The sequence below is a fragment of the Carassius carassius genome, chromosome 45, assembly GCF_963082965.1.
Source record: "Carassius carassius chromosome 45, fCarCar2.1, whole genome shotgun sequence".
Taxonomy (NCBI): Eukaryota; Metazoa; Chordata; class Actinopteri; order Cypriniformes; family Cyprinidae; genus Carassius; species Carassius carassius.
In genome coordinates this window covers 15,304,286-15,320,166 of record NC_081799.1, presented here as the reverse complement: position 1 = coordinate 15,320,166, position 15,881 = coordinate 15,304,286, and the positions used below count along the sequence as shown (strand labels likewise).

The window sequence follows — 15,881 nt, the reverse complement described above, 5'->3', positions numbered from 1 at the left end:
GTCTTTTCTGGTTAAATAAAGGTTATTATTAAAAAAGAAATCACAAAATGACATTTGAATGTGTGTAATGTTGTTGTTAGAATATAAATAATATCTGTAAAATTATAAAGCTCAAAGTTCAATGCCAAGCGAGATATTTTATTTAACAGAATTCGCCTACATCGAACGACCAGTTTGGACTACATCCCTCTAGTTCCTTCATTAATGACGTCACTAGAACAGTTTTTTTACTAACCTTCGCCCACAGGAATACACAAAAAGCCGGATCCCCACCGTGCCATCATTGCCACACATGGCCCAGCTCTGGCTGAAAGGGTACATGTCATTGCCACCTTGAGGCCACATGTGGGCCAAGTCTGTTTGCTATGTGGGTATTTCATCTAGTCAAACTACATTTGTTATGCATCTCTTACATGTTTCTGTTTGAGTTTGTTGTGTTTGAAAGTCGTTTAATGTACAATGTCGGAAAGTGTATGATGCTACGTGTTTTAAAACCTGTTCAGATTACAAAGTTGTGTAGAGTTTTTCAACCTGAATAGCTTCAACAAACAAAACTGAAGCCTGAAAATAGCATTAAGATTTTGTATAAATAAACATGAGGAAGGTCACTTTGAAAGAGCTTCTTCTGACAGCCTTAATATGCAACTGAAACTTGTGTGCAACTGCAGGCAGTAATTCAGTCTGAGCATATCATCCATGCAATGTCTTTGTGGTCATGAAATAATTCATTCTTTTTATTTCTTATCGCATTTTTCTCATGTGAAATAAATGACAGCGTCCCTGCATCACACGTGCTCACTACCTCCCACACTGTGTGGTTAAAATAACTAGACCTCTCCGGTTTTTAAGTGCACAAAAGAAGTTAAAGGCAAATGAGGTATAGAGGTCATTTGTTTTAATCATTTGAAGTCCCTTGTGCTTTTAGACTGTGACACTGCAAGCCATGGTGTTACTTCTCTATTGTAGCTTGGACAATGAGTAACGCCCCATCTATATTTGTCCAGTGAATGAAAGAATGAAAGAGAAGATAATTTGTGATTGGCTCTGGATGAACAGATAACATTGTTTGTCACGTAGTAACTGCATGAGAACACATAGTGCTCTTGATTGTCATGGCTTAAGCTTTAAGTAGTTTTTATTTCAGTCTACAAGACAGGTGCTATCTCTGTACTACATCATATTACTCGAGCTTGTATCTGACTTGACTAAAATTACTCAGCTACCTCAAACCAACATCTCTTCTTCATTTGCACCATCATGAGTTAGAACAGCAAGTGTCTGCAAAATACAAAAGAGGATGCCGTTTCTGAAATTCACAATGGTGAGAATTTTTCATATTACATAAGATCGGTAATAATATATATCTGCAAATATATTATTAATTGAATTTGGTAAATAGCTTGAATCATTAATTTTGTTTCCTGACATAATCATATACAATACATGTTTTGGGTGGTTTTATGATGCATGAAATTTAGTCTCGCATTGCACCACAGAAAAACATATTTTGAAACTCTTGATTCTGATTGGTCAGTCTATTTTTAAATATATTTAGTAAATTTAAAATTACTGCTGAAGTGTATAACCCAGAGTTTGGCTTGGCAAACAGTTTACTTGTGCTAGTTTCACATTTTTTATGTCCACTGATTTCTTTTGTTTTGCATGAATTAATTTCAGTTCAAATCAACATTTTAAGTAATTTTAACTAAGAATATATGCAGTTAGTGAAACTTTATTTTATTTCCAGAGTCAAGGTCTGTTAACAAGAAACACACAATACAAGCCAAGACAATACACGTTCAAAAAGACAGTTATAGTAATACTTCCTCATACACTCTTAAAAATAACCATTCAGTCAAAGTTTCTCTATAGAACCATCTCTTTCTTACCCTTTTTATAATCTGAAGAACCTTCTTTTGCCACAAAGAACCTTTTGTTAAACAAAAAGGTTCTTCAGATGTTAAAGGTGCTTTATGTAAACATTTAGACAAAAAGGTTATTCTGGCAACACAAAGCAACTTTTTTATTTTTTAAGACTGATATCGCACTTCAGTAGATTCGACAACAACATTATAATATTAATATGTGAATCGTCCAAAAGTGAGATAATATACCGCTGGTAATTAGCACAAAACAAACCACAACAGTGTATCAATAATACAAAATGTATCACTATCTTCTCCACTGATTTATCTTTGTGTTCTCTTCTCAATAGATATTATCAACATGTGTGTGGATTCTTATCTCTTTGTTTCCTGGTAAAGATTATACAATTCTGTTCAAATTTTAACCCTTGTGCATTGTTCAAATTCAATACCCTTTGGTTATGTTAGGGATGAAAACATCCACTAAATTAAACTGCTGCAAAAATGTATCAGATAAATATATATATATATATTTTTTTTGCATAAATCTATTAATCAACCTCAGTCCTGATCAAAACTACCAAATGTTAAAATCCAAGATTTTAACTCTTTAATTGCCAAGTTCATAAATGATGTCACTGATTTGGGGTGGGGGAAACAAACAAAATGACTTATTTTCAATATAAAAAGTAATTGTGTCTGGATATTTTTTTTTTACCTTTTATCACAGTCTTGGGCATAGATTAGTAACAACATTGGCTTTGATGCATTGTTAGTTTTTATGCAGCATTAGATTTAAACAAATAAATAATTCATTGTTTGTGGCTGTTTTTGCCCCATTGACTTCCATTATAACGACATTTTTTGATTGCAAAGCCATGACACCATATAATAATGCATTCTTGATAGTTGGTGGTTTTCCCTGTTGGGAAGAGGTCAAATTTGTTATTTTTACAGTTAATCACTAGGTGGGACCATTAACCCTTTAGATAGGCCTGCAAAAAAAAGCTTAGTTTCTGGCTTGTATATGGAGTTTAGGGTTTTAACATATCAGTTACTTCAATGATCGAGTGTCGTTTAAATGAATAATTGATTAATCGTTAACCATAATGCTGCATGCACGCTGTCTCCGGCATGACAGGATGTGCAAAAGCCACACACACACACAAAACGCTTTCTCACCTGAATTAATGGGGTTTAGTCTAAATATAAAATGTTAGTAGCAGGATTATAAAATTAATAGATGTGATTATGATCATTTGATAAAATGAAGAGAGTGTTTCATACGTTTGAGATCATTTTACTTTGCTGACTGTTTTCTGGCACAAAGACCACTGAACATGCCTCTTTAAATGGTTTTGTGGTGCTCGTTAATGTATTTTAAAAAGACAATTGCAATGTTTTCAGCTGACATTATGGCATTTAAAATAAAATTATCCCAAACTTAATTGTGTCGGGCGTCACTTTTTATATTGAAAATAAGTCATTTTGTGTGTTGAGCTCAAATCTTGGATTTTTTTTTAACATTTGGAAGTTTTGATCAGGACTGAGGTTGATTAATAGATCTATGCAAAAAAAATTAGAAAAAAAATATTTATATTTATCTGATTCATTTTACAGCAGCTTAATTTAGTGGGTGTTTTCAACAAAAGGGTAGTGAACAGGGCCGTAGGTTTGCAGGGCCCCGATGAAGGTTGTACCAGTGGGCCCTGTTTGAAATTGTTTAATTTATATGTTCATTCTATTTATTTATTTGTGCTAATTGCACAATGTTTAAGTTGTTTCATGTTTGTAGGTGTCCAGGTACAGAAAACAAATAATTAAATATAAAATAGCACTGCATAGTCTTCACTGTAAAAATTTAATTAACAGTCAAACCAAAATGTATTCAGACACCTTCAACATTTCTTTCATTATCACAGTTTATTTGCTCTAGATTATAAAATGGTAATAAAATATGACTCAGAAGAACTCAGAGTTGAACTGTCAGAACAAATTCATCTTGATAATGTCAGATAACTTTGATAGAAAGATATGTAATGGATTACAATCAACCAAAACTTCAGACAACTGTTAGTATGACAATTGCCAAGCAATGATTAATTCTGTTCAGTCTGTGGTGTGAAAAGGTTGCATTAGCAATTCAGGGGAAAAAAAACACGTAAGCAAAACATGGTGAGGTCAAAGTGTCTGAATAATTTTTGGTCCCATTTTTTTTCTATTAATTTCACTAGTAGTCCAATGTATGAAGATTTTTTGGGTATAATATGTCACAGCTTGCTTTATTTTCTATACTCTCTTACCTAAATTAATTATAGTGTCCTACACCTACTATTAAAACTTTAAACAAAAAAATATTTCTTTAATTTTCTTGTATTAACATTACAGCAGCTAGTAGCTAAATTAGGCGCGGTCACTTTAAGAGAGGATGAAGCATCCAATATAATACACATCCCATTTTTTTCTCAACTGTTGATGTACTTTCACTTAAGACATAACCGACAGTTTTTTCGAACATACTTTCCAAGACGGATATTTTGACATATTTTGTATGTTTTTGTCGGTACAGAGCAAAAAGAGGCAAATTCTGTGTTAAAAAAAGTGTTTTGAGACGCCTCTCTCTCTGCGTGAGCCCTGAACACCAGAACACCGTGGTGCTGAAATGGGCTTTTTCACATACTTTTCTGTTTGTTTAAACTGCAATTTGTATTTGTTCGTTCAGGTGCAGGGGGAAGTTCGAGGAGAACTTCGCAAAGGAGAACTCGGTTCAGTGTTGCTGTCTGTCAGAAGCGGCTCTGAGACTGTGAGGTGCGTGCGCACCGAACACAGCGCGCGAGTTGAGCTTTTCCGCGTCTTGTGTTTGAATGATTTAAACTCTTTTGAATTTTTAAATTGGAAAGTGGTCAGGCTTAAAAACACATGAAAATGTTAAGCTTTCGTGACGACACGCAGCAGTGGCCTGTTAACTGTCCTGATAGTCTTTTTAGGCTGGCCACAGCCAGACGTCGAGATCGCCGGGGGCCCCCCCTCGGCCATGGGCCCCTATAATCGTCACCACCTTTCACCCCACTTGCGACGGCCCTGGTAGTGAATTTGAGTTTTAGAAAAATTTTCAAAGCATTTTCCCAAAATATGAATCCAAATAAGATTTGTCACCAAAAATCTTTCCATTTGCTGAAACACAGAGAAAGTTGTGGCCAAAATCAAGTTCAACTTTACCCCCTAGTGGAAGAAAACATCCAAAACAACGCATAAGGGTTAAGCAAAGATTATAATTTTTTTTTTTGAAAATCACTGAATTAAATCTTCATACTATAATGCCTTCAAATGTAACTGAATATTTATTGGCTGTCCTGTCTTTTTCAGTGTTTATAGCTGGACATGCATTATTTAACGGCACCTCGGTTCAGACGGGTCATCGAGGAATGTCAGTCAATATCAGCTGTAACTACAAACCATCAAATGACAGTGATGGTTTAATAGTAGAACTGCAAACTAATAGCACATTGTGCTCAGTGATGAAAAATAACAATTCATGGATAAATCAGTCATGTAGATATCACTGTAGATTTATTTGGATTCCAGATACTGTGCGAATGGCATTTGAGATATCAAATCTGCAGATAAAAGATACTGGCACTTACAAATGTGTTGTGACAAGAGCTATACCACCTCCTTCTGTGCTTTTGAGAGAAGAAAGAACATTTGTTCAAGTTACTGGTAAGAATTCACAATGACAAGTCATTTGAGTGCATATAACAGTGTATCATTTACAGTATTTGCTCTTGATAAATGAGCATTTTACTATAATTGTCTTATATTTCATATAGCACACCCAGTTGTGTCTGTGTCAGATGTAAGTGCATTGGGTGGATTTCCCACAATCCTGTGCATCTCTGAGGGGTTTTACCCTTCTGCTCTAGAGCAGCTGTGGATGAGAAATGGAGCATTTCATAATGCCTCAATCACAAACAGCACTAACAAAACCAACCCTGATGGATCATTCACCCTCCATTCATACCTGAAGATATCTGACTGTGCACACTACTCGTGTTGGGTAAACCACTCATCCCTGAGCCAACCAGCAATACTCCACATGAGTCCTACTGACTGTAATGAGGACAGAGAGGGGTTTAATGGTATTACACATAATATAAATACATTACACATAATATGAATACAATACAGAATGACCCTTCATTAACTCTCCCTTACAGGTTATAATATTCAGATAGCTTTGTTCATCTCTTCACTGCTAACTTCAGTCCTCGTGATCATCACAGCAATGTGTGAGTAGGCCTATGCCATTGAATTTAAAATGTGATCCTATCTCCAACACAATGTCGTCCTCATGGTTTAATGAATTTAAATGTCATTGATCAGAGCGACCCAGTTATTTTTTGCATCAATAATCTGTTCTCAAGGTTGTCCATACAGAGCCTGTCAGCAGCCTGTGAGCGTCAGTGTCACATCTGACTCTGAACTGAAGACTGTGGTTCTGTACTCAATACTGAGTTATCCTCATCCAGTTTCATACATCAACTGTCACCTCCACAAACCTGATTATTCCAGTTTATTATTCCAGTGAGACATGTAGACCTGTAACTCAAAAAATAAAGTATGTCCAATTTTAAAACCCTCATTGGTGTTTTTTTCTTTAACTGGCCTTTTTGTCTGATTTTGTGTAAAGTGGAGAAGGTTTCACTCTCAGTGAAATTTAGACTGCCTAAAAAACCTTCACTTAATAATCTTCACACATATATATGCATTACACATTTTTAAATATATTTGTTATTCATCAACAATCGTTCCTCTTAACACGTATAATCATGAATGCTTTGCTAATTCAGAACATACTGGAATGTTTCAGTTTAAGTATGTCCTATGCAATCCAGGTTGTGATATTATTTCATGGTTGTGATAGTCTATGAAGTGCTACCCACATTTTTAACACATTTATAAGAGTGGGAGTAGCTACATCCTGATAGGTATTTCCTGTTGACAAGACGTGCCAGTTCAGTTCAGCACATTTAGGCTATTACGACTGTAGTGTGTATGCCCTGATAAAAATAAATAAATAAATAAAAATCCTGCTGACAAGATGTGCTGTTCGTGTTGAAATTAAAGGTAGGTCAAATTTTCACAACACAGACCCCATATCATGAGTCCACCAGCTTATCAGTTGTGACCCTGGACCATAAAACCAGCAGTCAGAAGAAGCATATTTGTAGCAATCGCCAACACTGTGTGGGTCAAAATTATTGATTTTTCTTTTAAGCCAAAAATAATTTTCCATTAAAGATCATGTTCCATTAAGATATTTTGTAAATGTCCTACTGTAAAAATATCAAAACATATTTTTTATTAGTACTATGCATTGCTAAGAAATACATTTGAAAAAGTTTAAAGGTGATTTTCTATTTTTTCTTTCTTTTTTTTTTTTTGCACCCTTAGACCTCAGATTTTCAAAATAGTTGTATCTCGGCCAAATATTGTCCTATCCTAACAAACCATAATTCAATGGAAATGTACTGTTTTTCGTTTTCATCATTCTGGCTTCTGGGTAATCGCTTTGCTGCAAAACACAATTTTTCAAGCTAGAGGGCGCCATTGTCCAATTTATAAAAATAACACATTAAACCCCAGCCTTTACCTTTATTTTTCAATAATAATATTTTTATTATATATTTTAATATTAAAAAGAGCTGTATGCTTATTTTATTTGTTTCTTTATTTTGGTAAAATTTACGGAGTAAAACACTTCCTTCCGTTATTTATTTTATTTATTTGGTGTAAGAGACCCGGGTTCGAATCCACTGTGAGACACCAATGTGTCCCTGAGCAAGACACTTAACCCCTAGTTGCTCTAGAGGCGTGCAACCTCTTACATATATATATATATATATATATATATATATATATATATATAGCAATTGTAAGTCGCTTTGGATAAAAGCGTCAGCTAAATGAATTAATGTACATGTAAATATGCGTGCTCTTCAACACATAGACGTAATAAATTCTTTTTATTTTACTTTTTCAATTTACTTTTTATGTTTTTGTTATGTATATGCTTCTGTCATAGACTGTATAAAAACACTGAATCTTTCGCTTCACGAATCAAAAGAATCGACTCCTGAATCATTTCCTTTGAGCATGCGCACAAGACAAAGTCACGTCAACGTCACCCCATATTCTCGCGGAGCAGATCTAGGAGTGTGTTGTGCGCAGCAGGCAGCAGGAGTTGTCCACATGTGGATGAAAGGAAAACGCGGTCAGTATGTCTGTTTGTAGTGATGCAGCGAGCTTGCGCATAACTAATTTATGTTTACTAGCTCCAAATATTAAATTAAGAATAATGTGAAACTAATGATTGTAAAGGAAAGGAAACGGTGGTTGTGCCAACTGAAAATGAAATCGAGGCCATGGTAACTTCGGCTAGGCTACAGTGTGTTAACGTTAATTTCGTTTTGTAATAATTATTTCAATATATATATATTAAAGCGAAAATACCTGGAAGTGTACGTATTGAATATTGTAACTGTTATATGTGACATTTAAACAAGGCAGTCGTTAGCCCGTGTTATGTTAACGTAACTGTTAATGTTACTTATTTAAGTTTAACGTTAGTTGGGAAACTGAATTGTTCCTATGTAACTAACGTTAACTGACCAAATAAGCTTTTGTGTAGATAAAGGGCAATAATCATGAATACGTAAAAAAAATATCTGCAAGTGCTCTAGTTTAACTTAACGTAACGTTAGATAGTATTTTATTAGGTTAAACAATAACGCAGAATTTCAAAATTATGAGATAATTATCGTTTATTAACGTAATGGACTTTAGAAAATTAAAAACGAGTTTTTACACTAGCGCCGTCAAGGTCCATGTACTACTACTGGTCGTTTCTGTTATGGTCATGTATTTCAAACGGTCGTGATGTATTTAGCGCGCAATCCCGCCGACTGGCCGTCCAGCTTTGTTGATCACGTGATGTAACATTAGTACACACGCTAGATGAATTATCTACAGAGATCTTAGGAGCTTATGTTTGTGATGTTTTCCAATTTGATGGGTTTATGGTTTAGAATGAAACCGGTTCTGACCTTTAAAAAAGTATGAAGCAGGATCGATCTATCTATATATATTTACATTTACATTTATTCATTTAGCAGACGCTTTTATCCAAAGCGACTTACAAAATGAGGACAGTGGAAGCAATCAAAAACAACAAAAAATAGCAATGATATATAAGTGCTATAACAAGTCTCAGTTAGGTTAACACAGTACACATAGCATGGGCTTTTAAATAATATAATAAATAAAAAGAAAACAGATAGAATAAAAAAGAATAGAGCAAGCTAGTGTTAGAGGTCTTTACACACACACACACACAGACATGGTCTTATCAGTGTTGTTTTGGTTTTGGATGGTGTGGAAACATTTTCAGGATTCTTTGAACAACATTTATTTGAAATATGCAACATGATTGTCTTTATTTTGGTCAATGTAATGTATACTTAAATAACCTTTAAAAAAACATTTGTGTAATTAATAATTTATATAATTGTTTAATTTACTAAATTTTATTGTGGTTTTTTTTACATTGAAAATCGTGTTTTGTTTATGAATTCATATCCTTAAGAATTTATTAATATCACAGGGTGTGATTGTGGTATTTGTACTCATTAATGTCTCTGTATTCACAGAAGTAGGACCTGAATTTCAGCTGTACAGCTAACGATGAAGAAAGAAATAGCAGCGGTGGTATTTTTCCTGAAGCGGTTGATAAAGAAGGCTGAGAAGTTGGATGTGGAAAAGGTGGAACTGTTTGTGGAGCGGTTAACGGTAGCATTACAGGAGAAGTACAAGGGTCATTGGTATCCAGACAACCCCAGCAAGGGCCAAGCATTCAGGTACAGCCCTCTGGAAAGCAGTACTGTTCATTGACATCCTTAGGTTCACAGACAGTCAAAACCGATGCATCATATTTAATTGAGCTATAAATGTATCTTTTGCAGGTGCATCAGAGTGAACCGCTTTCATAAAGAGGATGCTGAATTGCTCAGAGCTTGTGCTGAGAGTGGAGTGCAGTACAAGGACCTCGGTCTGCCTAAGGAGCTCACGCTGTGGGTGGATCCTGGAGAGGTGTGCTGCAGGTGAGTTGATGAAATAAATCAGATTTATTTAGATTTATATTTGTTTTTTGACCTCTTTCCTTCTGAATCGGCTACAGGTATGGCGAGAGGAATCATGGTTTTACTGTAGCCACCTTCTCAAGTGATGATGATGATGATAGAGAGGATGTGACAAAGAAAGTGACGAGCGCTGTAGAGAAGGTCACGTCAGATTACCACTCAGGATCCTCCTCGGATGAGGACACCAGCTGTAGAGAGGCCCAGTACACCCCACCTCTCCACAACTACACTCCATACCAGGTACAAGATGTTTGTATTGCCTTAATTGCCACAGTTACACTACTGTTCAAAGGTAGCTACCATTTTTGTTTTTAAAAAAGTCTCTTCTGCTCACCAGGTGACATTAATTTGGTCAAAAATACAGTAAAAACCGTAACAATGTCCCTGCTTATTAAGAATTTATTTCTTAAAAGAAATCTTACTGACCTCATACTGTGAACAATAGAGTAGGTCTGTTGACTAAAACAGAATATTAACAATATTTATAAGTACTCCTTTAAATGTTATTAGGCAATCGTTTTATTTAGTGTCGTGATTTGTTTTTTATTTCTATAAAATATTTAACTGAAAAATCTGCTGTCTGTTTTTAAAGTTGTAAGAAATTTATAATTAATGGCCCCTAGCACACAATAAATCTGGGAAATTACCTTTAAATTACCAGCATGACCGCATGATAATATACAAATGTGCTGTTCACACAAACAACAGTGTTCCTTCTTTTTTCCAGATACCATTCACACATCAGAACCATCACTCATTCACAGTCTCTGATGTTAGTCACTGGAAATTACCTATAAAAGATGCACTGTCAGTGTCTTTACTCGCCTGAATAAGGAAATGTGCTTTAGTTTACTGTCTGTCCAAGCTTTTTTAAACTTCTAAGTAACAGGCATAAAGATAATTATACAGAATGTGTTTTGCACTAGACACATTATAGATACTAACAGTACCACAGTTACTTTATTGCACAGCTGTGTTGCTGGTGAAAGGGGGGAAAAGGCAGGTCTTGACTGCAAGATATGGAACAATGGTTGGACCTTTGTCTACTCTGGCGCATGTTTGGATAGGAAAAATGAATTACCTGTATTGTTGAAGAGGTCCTGTTTGCACATGATCTTTTAATGGTAATTTACCAATAAAGACTGTACGTGTAAAAGGGGCGGTTTTTTTATTTCTTGAAGGTGCAACAATTACCATAACTTTATTGTTCAAAAACAAGTCCTATTTTAGCCATCCTCAAAGCCTTTAATCAGACATGTTAGTTACAAACCGTACTTCAAAGTAAGGTTACTTACTATCAAAGTTTAAGTGAGTCTCGCACCTTTGCTTCAAAGCAAGATGGACCTTTGATTTTTGGAATCATCTCTTCTTCAGCTGGTTGAGCACACTTTCTTTAACTTTTATGTGAAGATAAGATTTTATGCAATTAGTTTAACGAATATGGCAATAATATTTGTGTACATTTTAATCAAAGTGAAGCTATGTATTGTAGACACATTTTAAAGGGTATTTTAGCTAAGTTACTTTTCTCAGTAAAATATATTTCTTTTTTAAGCACTGTTTCTTACTATTTCTCTTAAGAATCTCTTATTATTTTTATGAATACAGCTTGTATATGCCAGTGCCCCAGTATGGAATCCTGTGCCAAGGAAGAAGTTCGGCCCGGGGAAAGGGCATTACCTTCAGCGGCCACACTACATGATCCGTCCCCCTTGCAGACCCAGCCATTCCTTTAAACCGCACAGCTGGGTCCAGCAGGGGTACCGCAGCAAGCACGGCTACTGGGGCAGCACTTAAAACCTAGTACACCGGCTTCAGTAACCACTGTTACTACAGCATGAAAGTTTGTTGGTGTCAATGTGAGGGTTGTTCCATCGGGAATTGTTTTTTGAAGTTTCCACTAAGATGACTGACCAAATTTTTTTAAAATGTATTTTTGTAGTTTTGCTGTCACTGTTTTTTGAATTTGTGACTGGTCAATTTTTTTAAAGAATGATAACAATAACTGTCTGCACTTTAGAGTATTTGTAATAGAACATATATAAGGTAAACTTCGTACAGATTGGATTAGTAATATTTCAAGTATTTAAATGTTTATGGTAATGAAAATGTGCTGTATTTATGTTATATGGGATCATTTGATAACACTTTACATCATGTTTTTGTCATAGTTTCAGTGACCAGATGTTTTATTTATTCACAGTAAAGTATTATGTATTGCATAGACCCCTTAAATTATGGATATTAAAAATTTTCACGAATATTAAATCTTGGGTATTTTTTTGAGGTTATTATTGTGCTTGTAGTTTTATTAGAAAAACACTAGGTGGCAGTACGACATAAAATTTCACTCCTTTTCTTTGTAACTGCGCACTTTAAATTAGAGCACAGCGCAATGCAATACTTTGACTTGTTTACTTAATGATATAGAACTGCAGTGCTCTTTTTATAGTACAGTCTTGTTTATCTCATTCTCAAGCAGTTATTTTATGGTATATGGAAGTTTTACATGGACACACATGTAGTGCAGATGTGTTTCTTTACGAGTCAGTTCAACAAGTTCACTGTGCTTGCCACACCTTCCTCTCAGCAGAGCAAACTGCTCACAAACTGACCAAGTCTAGAGGAAATGACTACAATTCATGGCTATCAGCCCCACCATAATAGACTCGAGAGGAATTGCCTAACAAATTCACTTCGCTTTTTCACACACCCTTGTCTGTTACATTACTATAATGTGCATCCAATATACGCCTTGTGCTTGGAAAACAGGTTGCTGTTAATGCACTGTTCAACAGTAGTTGTGTTTCATTAGTTTTTTTCTAGTGCACAAACCCACGTTCTGGACTTAGACAGAATGAATTAAATTAAATTACTTGTGTTGGTTACAGTTGCACAAATCTAGGCAACTACATGGTTGATTAATAACAATTATGGGTGATCATACAATTATATGTAATAGACGGAATTTTATATAAATTATAAATAAAAACGTCAATTTATTCAACTGATGTATTTGACCTAAATGGACAGCATGCAGTTTTATATTGCAAAAACAGATACATATATTACAAATAAAATCTTCACCTTCAAGTAAATAAAACACGTATACACATAATTTTCTTAAAGTAGTGCTACCCGATTCGGCGATGATTCACATGAATCATTCTTTTGAATCGGCTCGCTTCTATGAACTAGTCAAACAATGCAGCAAATCGCTCAAAAATGAATCACGAATCAGTTCGAATGAATCGAACAGCTCTCATGCACTGAATCTTTTGGAGCGCTTTTTCCAGTTATAAAAACATAGGATACTTCGAACACAAACAACAAAAACAGCGATTTCATTACATTAAATTGAAACCAAACATGCATATGCATCCTATCGTTTGCTAGCGACGAAGAAGATCTGTTTTAAGCTCAACATCTGCATTTGCTGCTTGCAAACGACTCTGTTCTGCACTTCCTATCAATAGACAATCAAAACAAGCGCTCAAAGTACCGTTCTCCAGTACTGACGAAGGCCTAGTAACGCCCCTGCCTGTACTATACAAATAAAACATGAGAAATAATATCGGAACTGACGTCAATTCACGAGGACGAATGATGTGGCAAAAAGCAAAGGGCGATTCGTAAAGAACTAGTACCGTCAAGCCTTATCGTTCAAACGTATCTTATTAACTTTTCCCATATCCAAGTATACGTATAACACATTCGCGATATATAAATGTGTATTTTGCATCTAAGTAGTAAAATGTTGTTGTCAAACATACTAAAATCCCTCTTCCATAAAATACACGTATCCCTCCGCCTCCATTGAGGTCTACGTCTCTTTCCGGTGCGTTTCTCCACCGAACGGGTTCCGCCGCCATTGCAGGTTTCTAGAGTTCCTCTCAGCGGCGGTTGACACTCTGGAGTTGAATCGCCTCATTTACATTCAGCGGGCGACTAGAGTAACCTAACACATTCCCGGTTCATCTGCCCCCCAAAAACACAAGACCACCTCCATTCATTCCGGGCTCCGGAGTAGTTTAGATTAGGCAGAAATAATAGCAGGAATTAGAGAGGAAAGCGAAGAGGAACCAGCATCACCATGGCTCAAATCCTGCCCATCAGATTCCAGGAGCACCTGCAGGTAAGGACATTTAAACACTTCAAATGAGGGGCTCGTTTCTTTTATTATGAGTTTATAGTGAAAATGTCAGTGTGTTTTTAAATAAGTAATTGTAGTAAACCATTCCCCGGTGAACATGACCTTCCATCAGCAGTTAGTAATAGCAGGGGAGTTAGCTTAGCTACTGTCGGTGTTAACCAACTGAATAATACATAACGTTACTCGGGTTGAGTCACAAATGAAGCCCAGTGAGTTGCCTTCCCAGACAGCATTTTTTAGCAATTATTTAGAGGGTTGGTTAAGTTACGTAAATATGTATGGATGTAAATGACTAGTTGTGTCCTTATATACAAAAAAATCACTTGCAGAGGAAAACTTACTGATTTTATAAATGATAAATGAATCACTGTTTAAGACCGAAGGGATTCAGTCTTGCTTTATTCCCTATTCCCCGTTCATTATATTAAGACAGATTTGTGATTGAGCTGTCGAGATTACAAGCCAGGAGTAGCAGGTGTAAAATGCCCCACCTATAGACGTGTATGTCCCATGATGCCTCTGCATTTTTTTAATTATTATTATTTGCACTCGACTCATACGTTGCTTGCTTTAACTTATTATTATAATTTTTTTGTCTATGTCAGTTGAGGCTTTCATTCATCTTAAAGGCCTTTAGGACTTGGTATAACTCATTTTATTTATTTAGATGTTTGAGTGTAATTTTGTATTTTTATTTTTTAGTATATTGTTGCTTCTGTGTCCTTGACACAGGTCATATTATGACAAACAGTCTTAGTGCTGGATCAATTAGCTATTGTTGAGCATCATATTTACACAGTGCTAGGCCTGTAATGGTCTGTGTTTGTCATTTGTAATAGTTGTGCGTAGTAAGTGATCACTTGTCCACATCACAGCTAATTTTGGTCAAACCCCCCTGATTTAAACACAATTAGTTGTCAATACAGTGTTGCAAACTTTGCTATGTTATTCACTCATTATCAAATGGTACCAAACAGGACTTTGGTTTCAGGCTGTTTGATTGAAAAAGGTTTTTGCAAGTTATATTAAGTAAGCCAATCAGTGTTGGCGTTATTGTTACATATAACTATTAAATAGTTTCTGTTGATTGATATAAAGCTGAAAAAAAAAATCAACCTAAAATGTAATATCTGAAAACAATCTATTTTTAAAATTACTAAGACCGTAACATACATAAAATAAAGTATAGCCAAATAGAAATATTAAAAACAACACCACATTAAAAACTGCTAAAATTGTAAACTAAAAAAGCTAATTCAAAATATGAACAAATACTATAATAGTCTATTAATGGTCTAAATACTAAAATAACATTGCAACCAAATTAGATTAGAGGTTTCTTTCGAAGCTGAGAAAGTGTGCAGACTGTCTATGGATATACATCTTGGTCTATGTCTTTTTGAGCTAAACGTTCAGGGATACCATATATTATTGTGAAAATTATATTATTGTTGAAATGAAATATGTGTGTGTTAAATGTAATAGTTTGTCAGATTTTGGGATACTGATCCTAGAAAAGTGCAGAAGAGCATAATGGACCAAAAAGAGCCTGAAGCCCTCTGGTGGTATTTTAACTTAATGAAATGCAAATGTAGCACAGCACTTTTCCAGTGAAGTGCCAGCTAAAGGTCAGGGTACAATAGGAGTCAGTGGTATAATACTGTA

General features: G+C 35.2%; 3 protein-coding genes across 4 annotated transcripts in view; all 3 read left to right on the top strand.

The window, feature by feature from the left end:
• The first annotated feature begins 458 nt into the window (after positions 1-458).
• Positions 459-6,493, top strand: LOC132127611 (uncharacterized). 2 transcript variants are annotated; one of them, XM_059539552.1, is made up of 6 exons: positions 459-1,321; positions 2,216-2,258; positions 5,232-5,585; positions 5,696-6,004; positions 6,083-6,154; positions 6,290-6,493. In XM_059539552.1, the coding sequence occupies exons 1-6, from the start codon at positions 1,298-1,300 to the stop codon at positions 6,451-6,453; spliced, it is 966 nt and encodes a 321-aa protein (XP_059395535.1). In that variant the 5' UTR covers positions 459-1,297; the 3' UTR covers positions 6,454-6,493. The 2 variants fall into 2 exon arrangements, with proteins under 2 accessions (XP_059395535.1, XP_059395536.1); XM_059539553.1 differs by lacking the exon at positions 2,216-2,258.
• A 1,516-nt stretch (positions 6,494-8,009) lies between these two features.
• LOC132127444 (protein BTG3-like) lies at positions 8,010-12,331 on the top strand. Its single transcript, XM_059539320.1, has 5 exons — positions 8,010-8,139; positions 9,575-9,781; positions 9,887-10,024; positions 10,102-10,303; positions 11,672-12,331. The coding sequence occupies exons 2-5, from the start codon at positions 9,609-9,611 to the stop codon at positions 11,858-11,860; spliced, it is 702 nt and encodes a 233-aa protein (XP_059395303.1). The 5' UTR covers positions 8,010-8,139; positions 9,575-9,608; the 3' UTR covers positions 11,861-12,331.
• Positions 12,332-13,896: 1,565 nt separating this feature from the next.
• Positions 13,897-15,881, top strand: part of LOC132127248 (clathrin heavy chain 1-like) — a 38,635-nt gene continuing 36,650 nt past the window's right edge. The window contains exon 1 of the mRNA XM_059539027.1: positions 13,897-14,198. Coding sequence (XP_059395010.1) covers positions 14,157-14,198 — 42 coding nt within the window. The 5' untranslated portion in view covers positions 13,897-14,156. The remainder of the gene's footprint in view (positions 14,199-15,881) is intronic.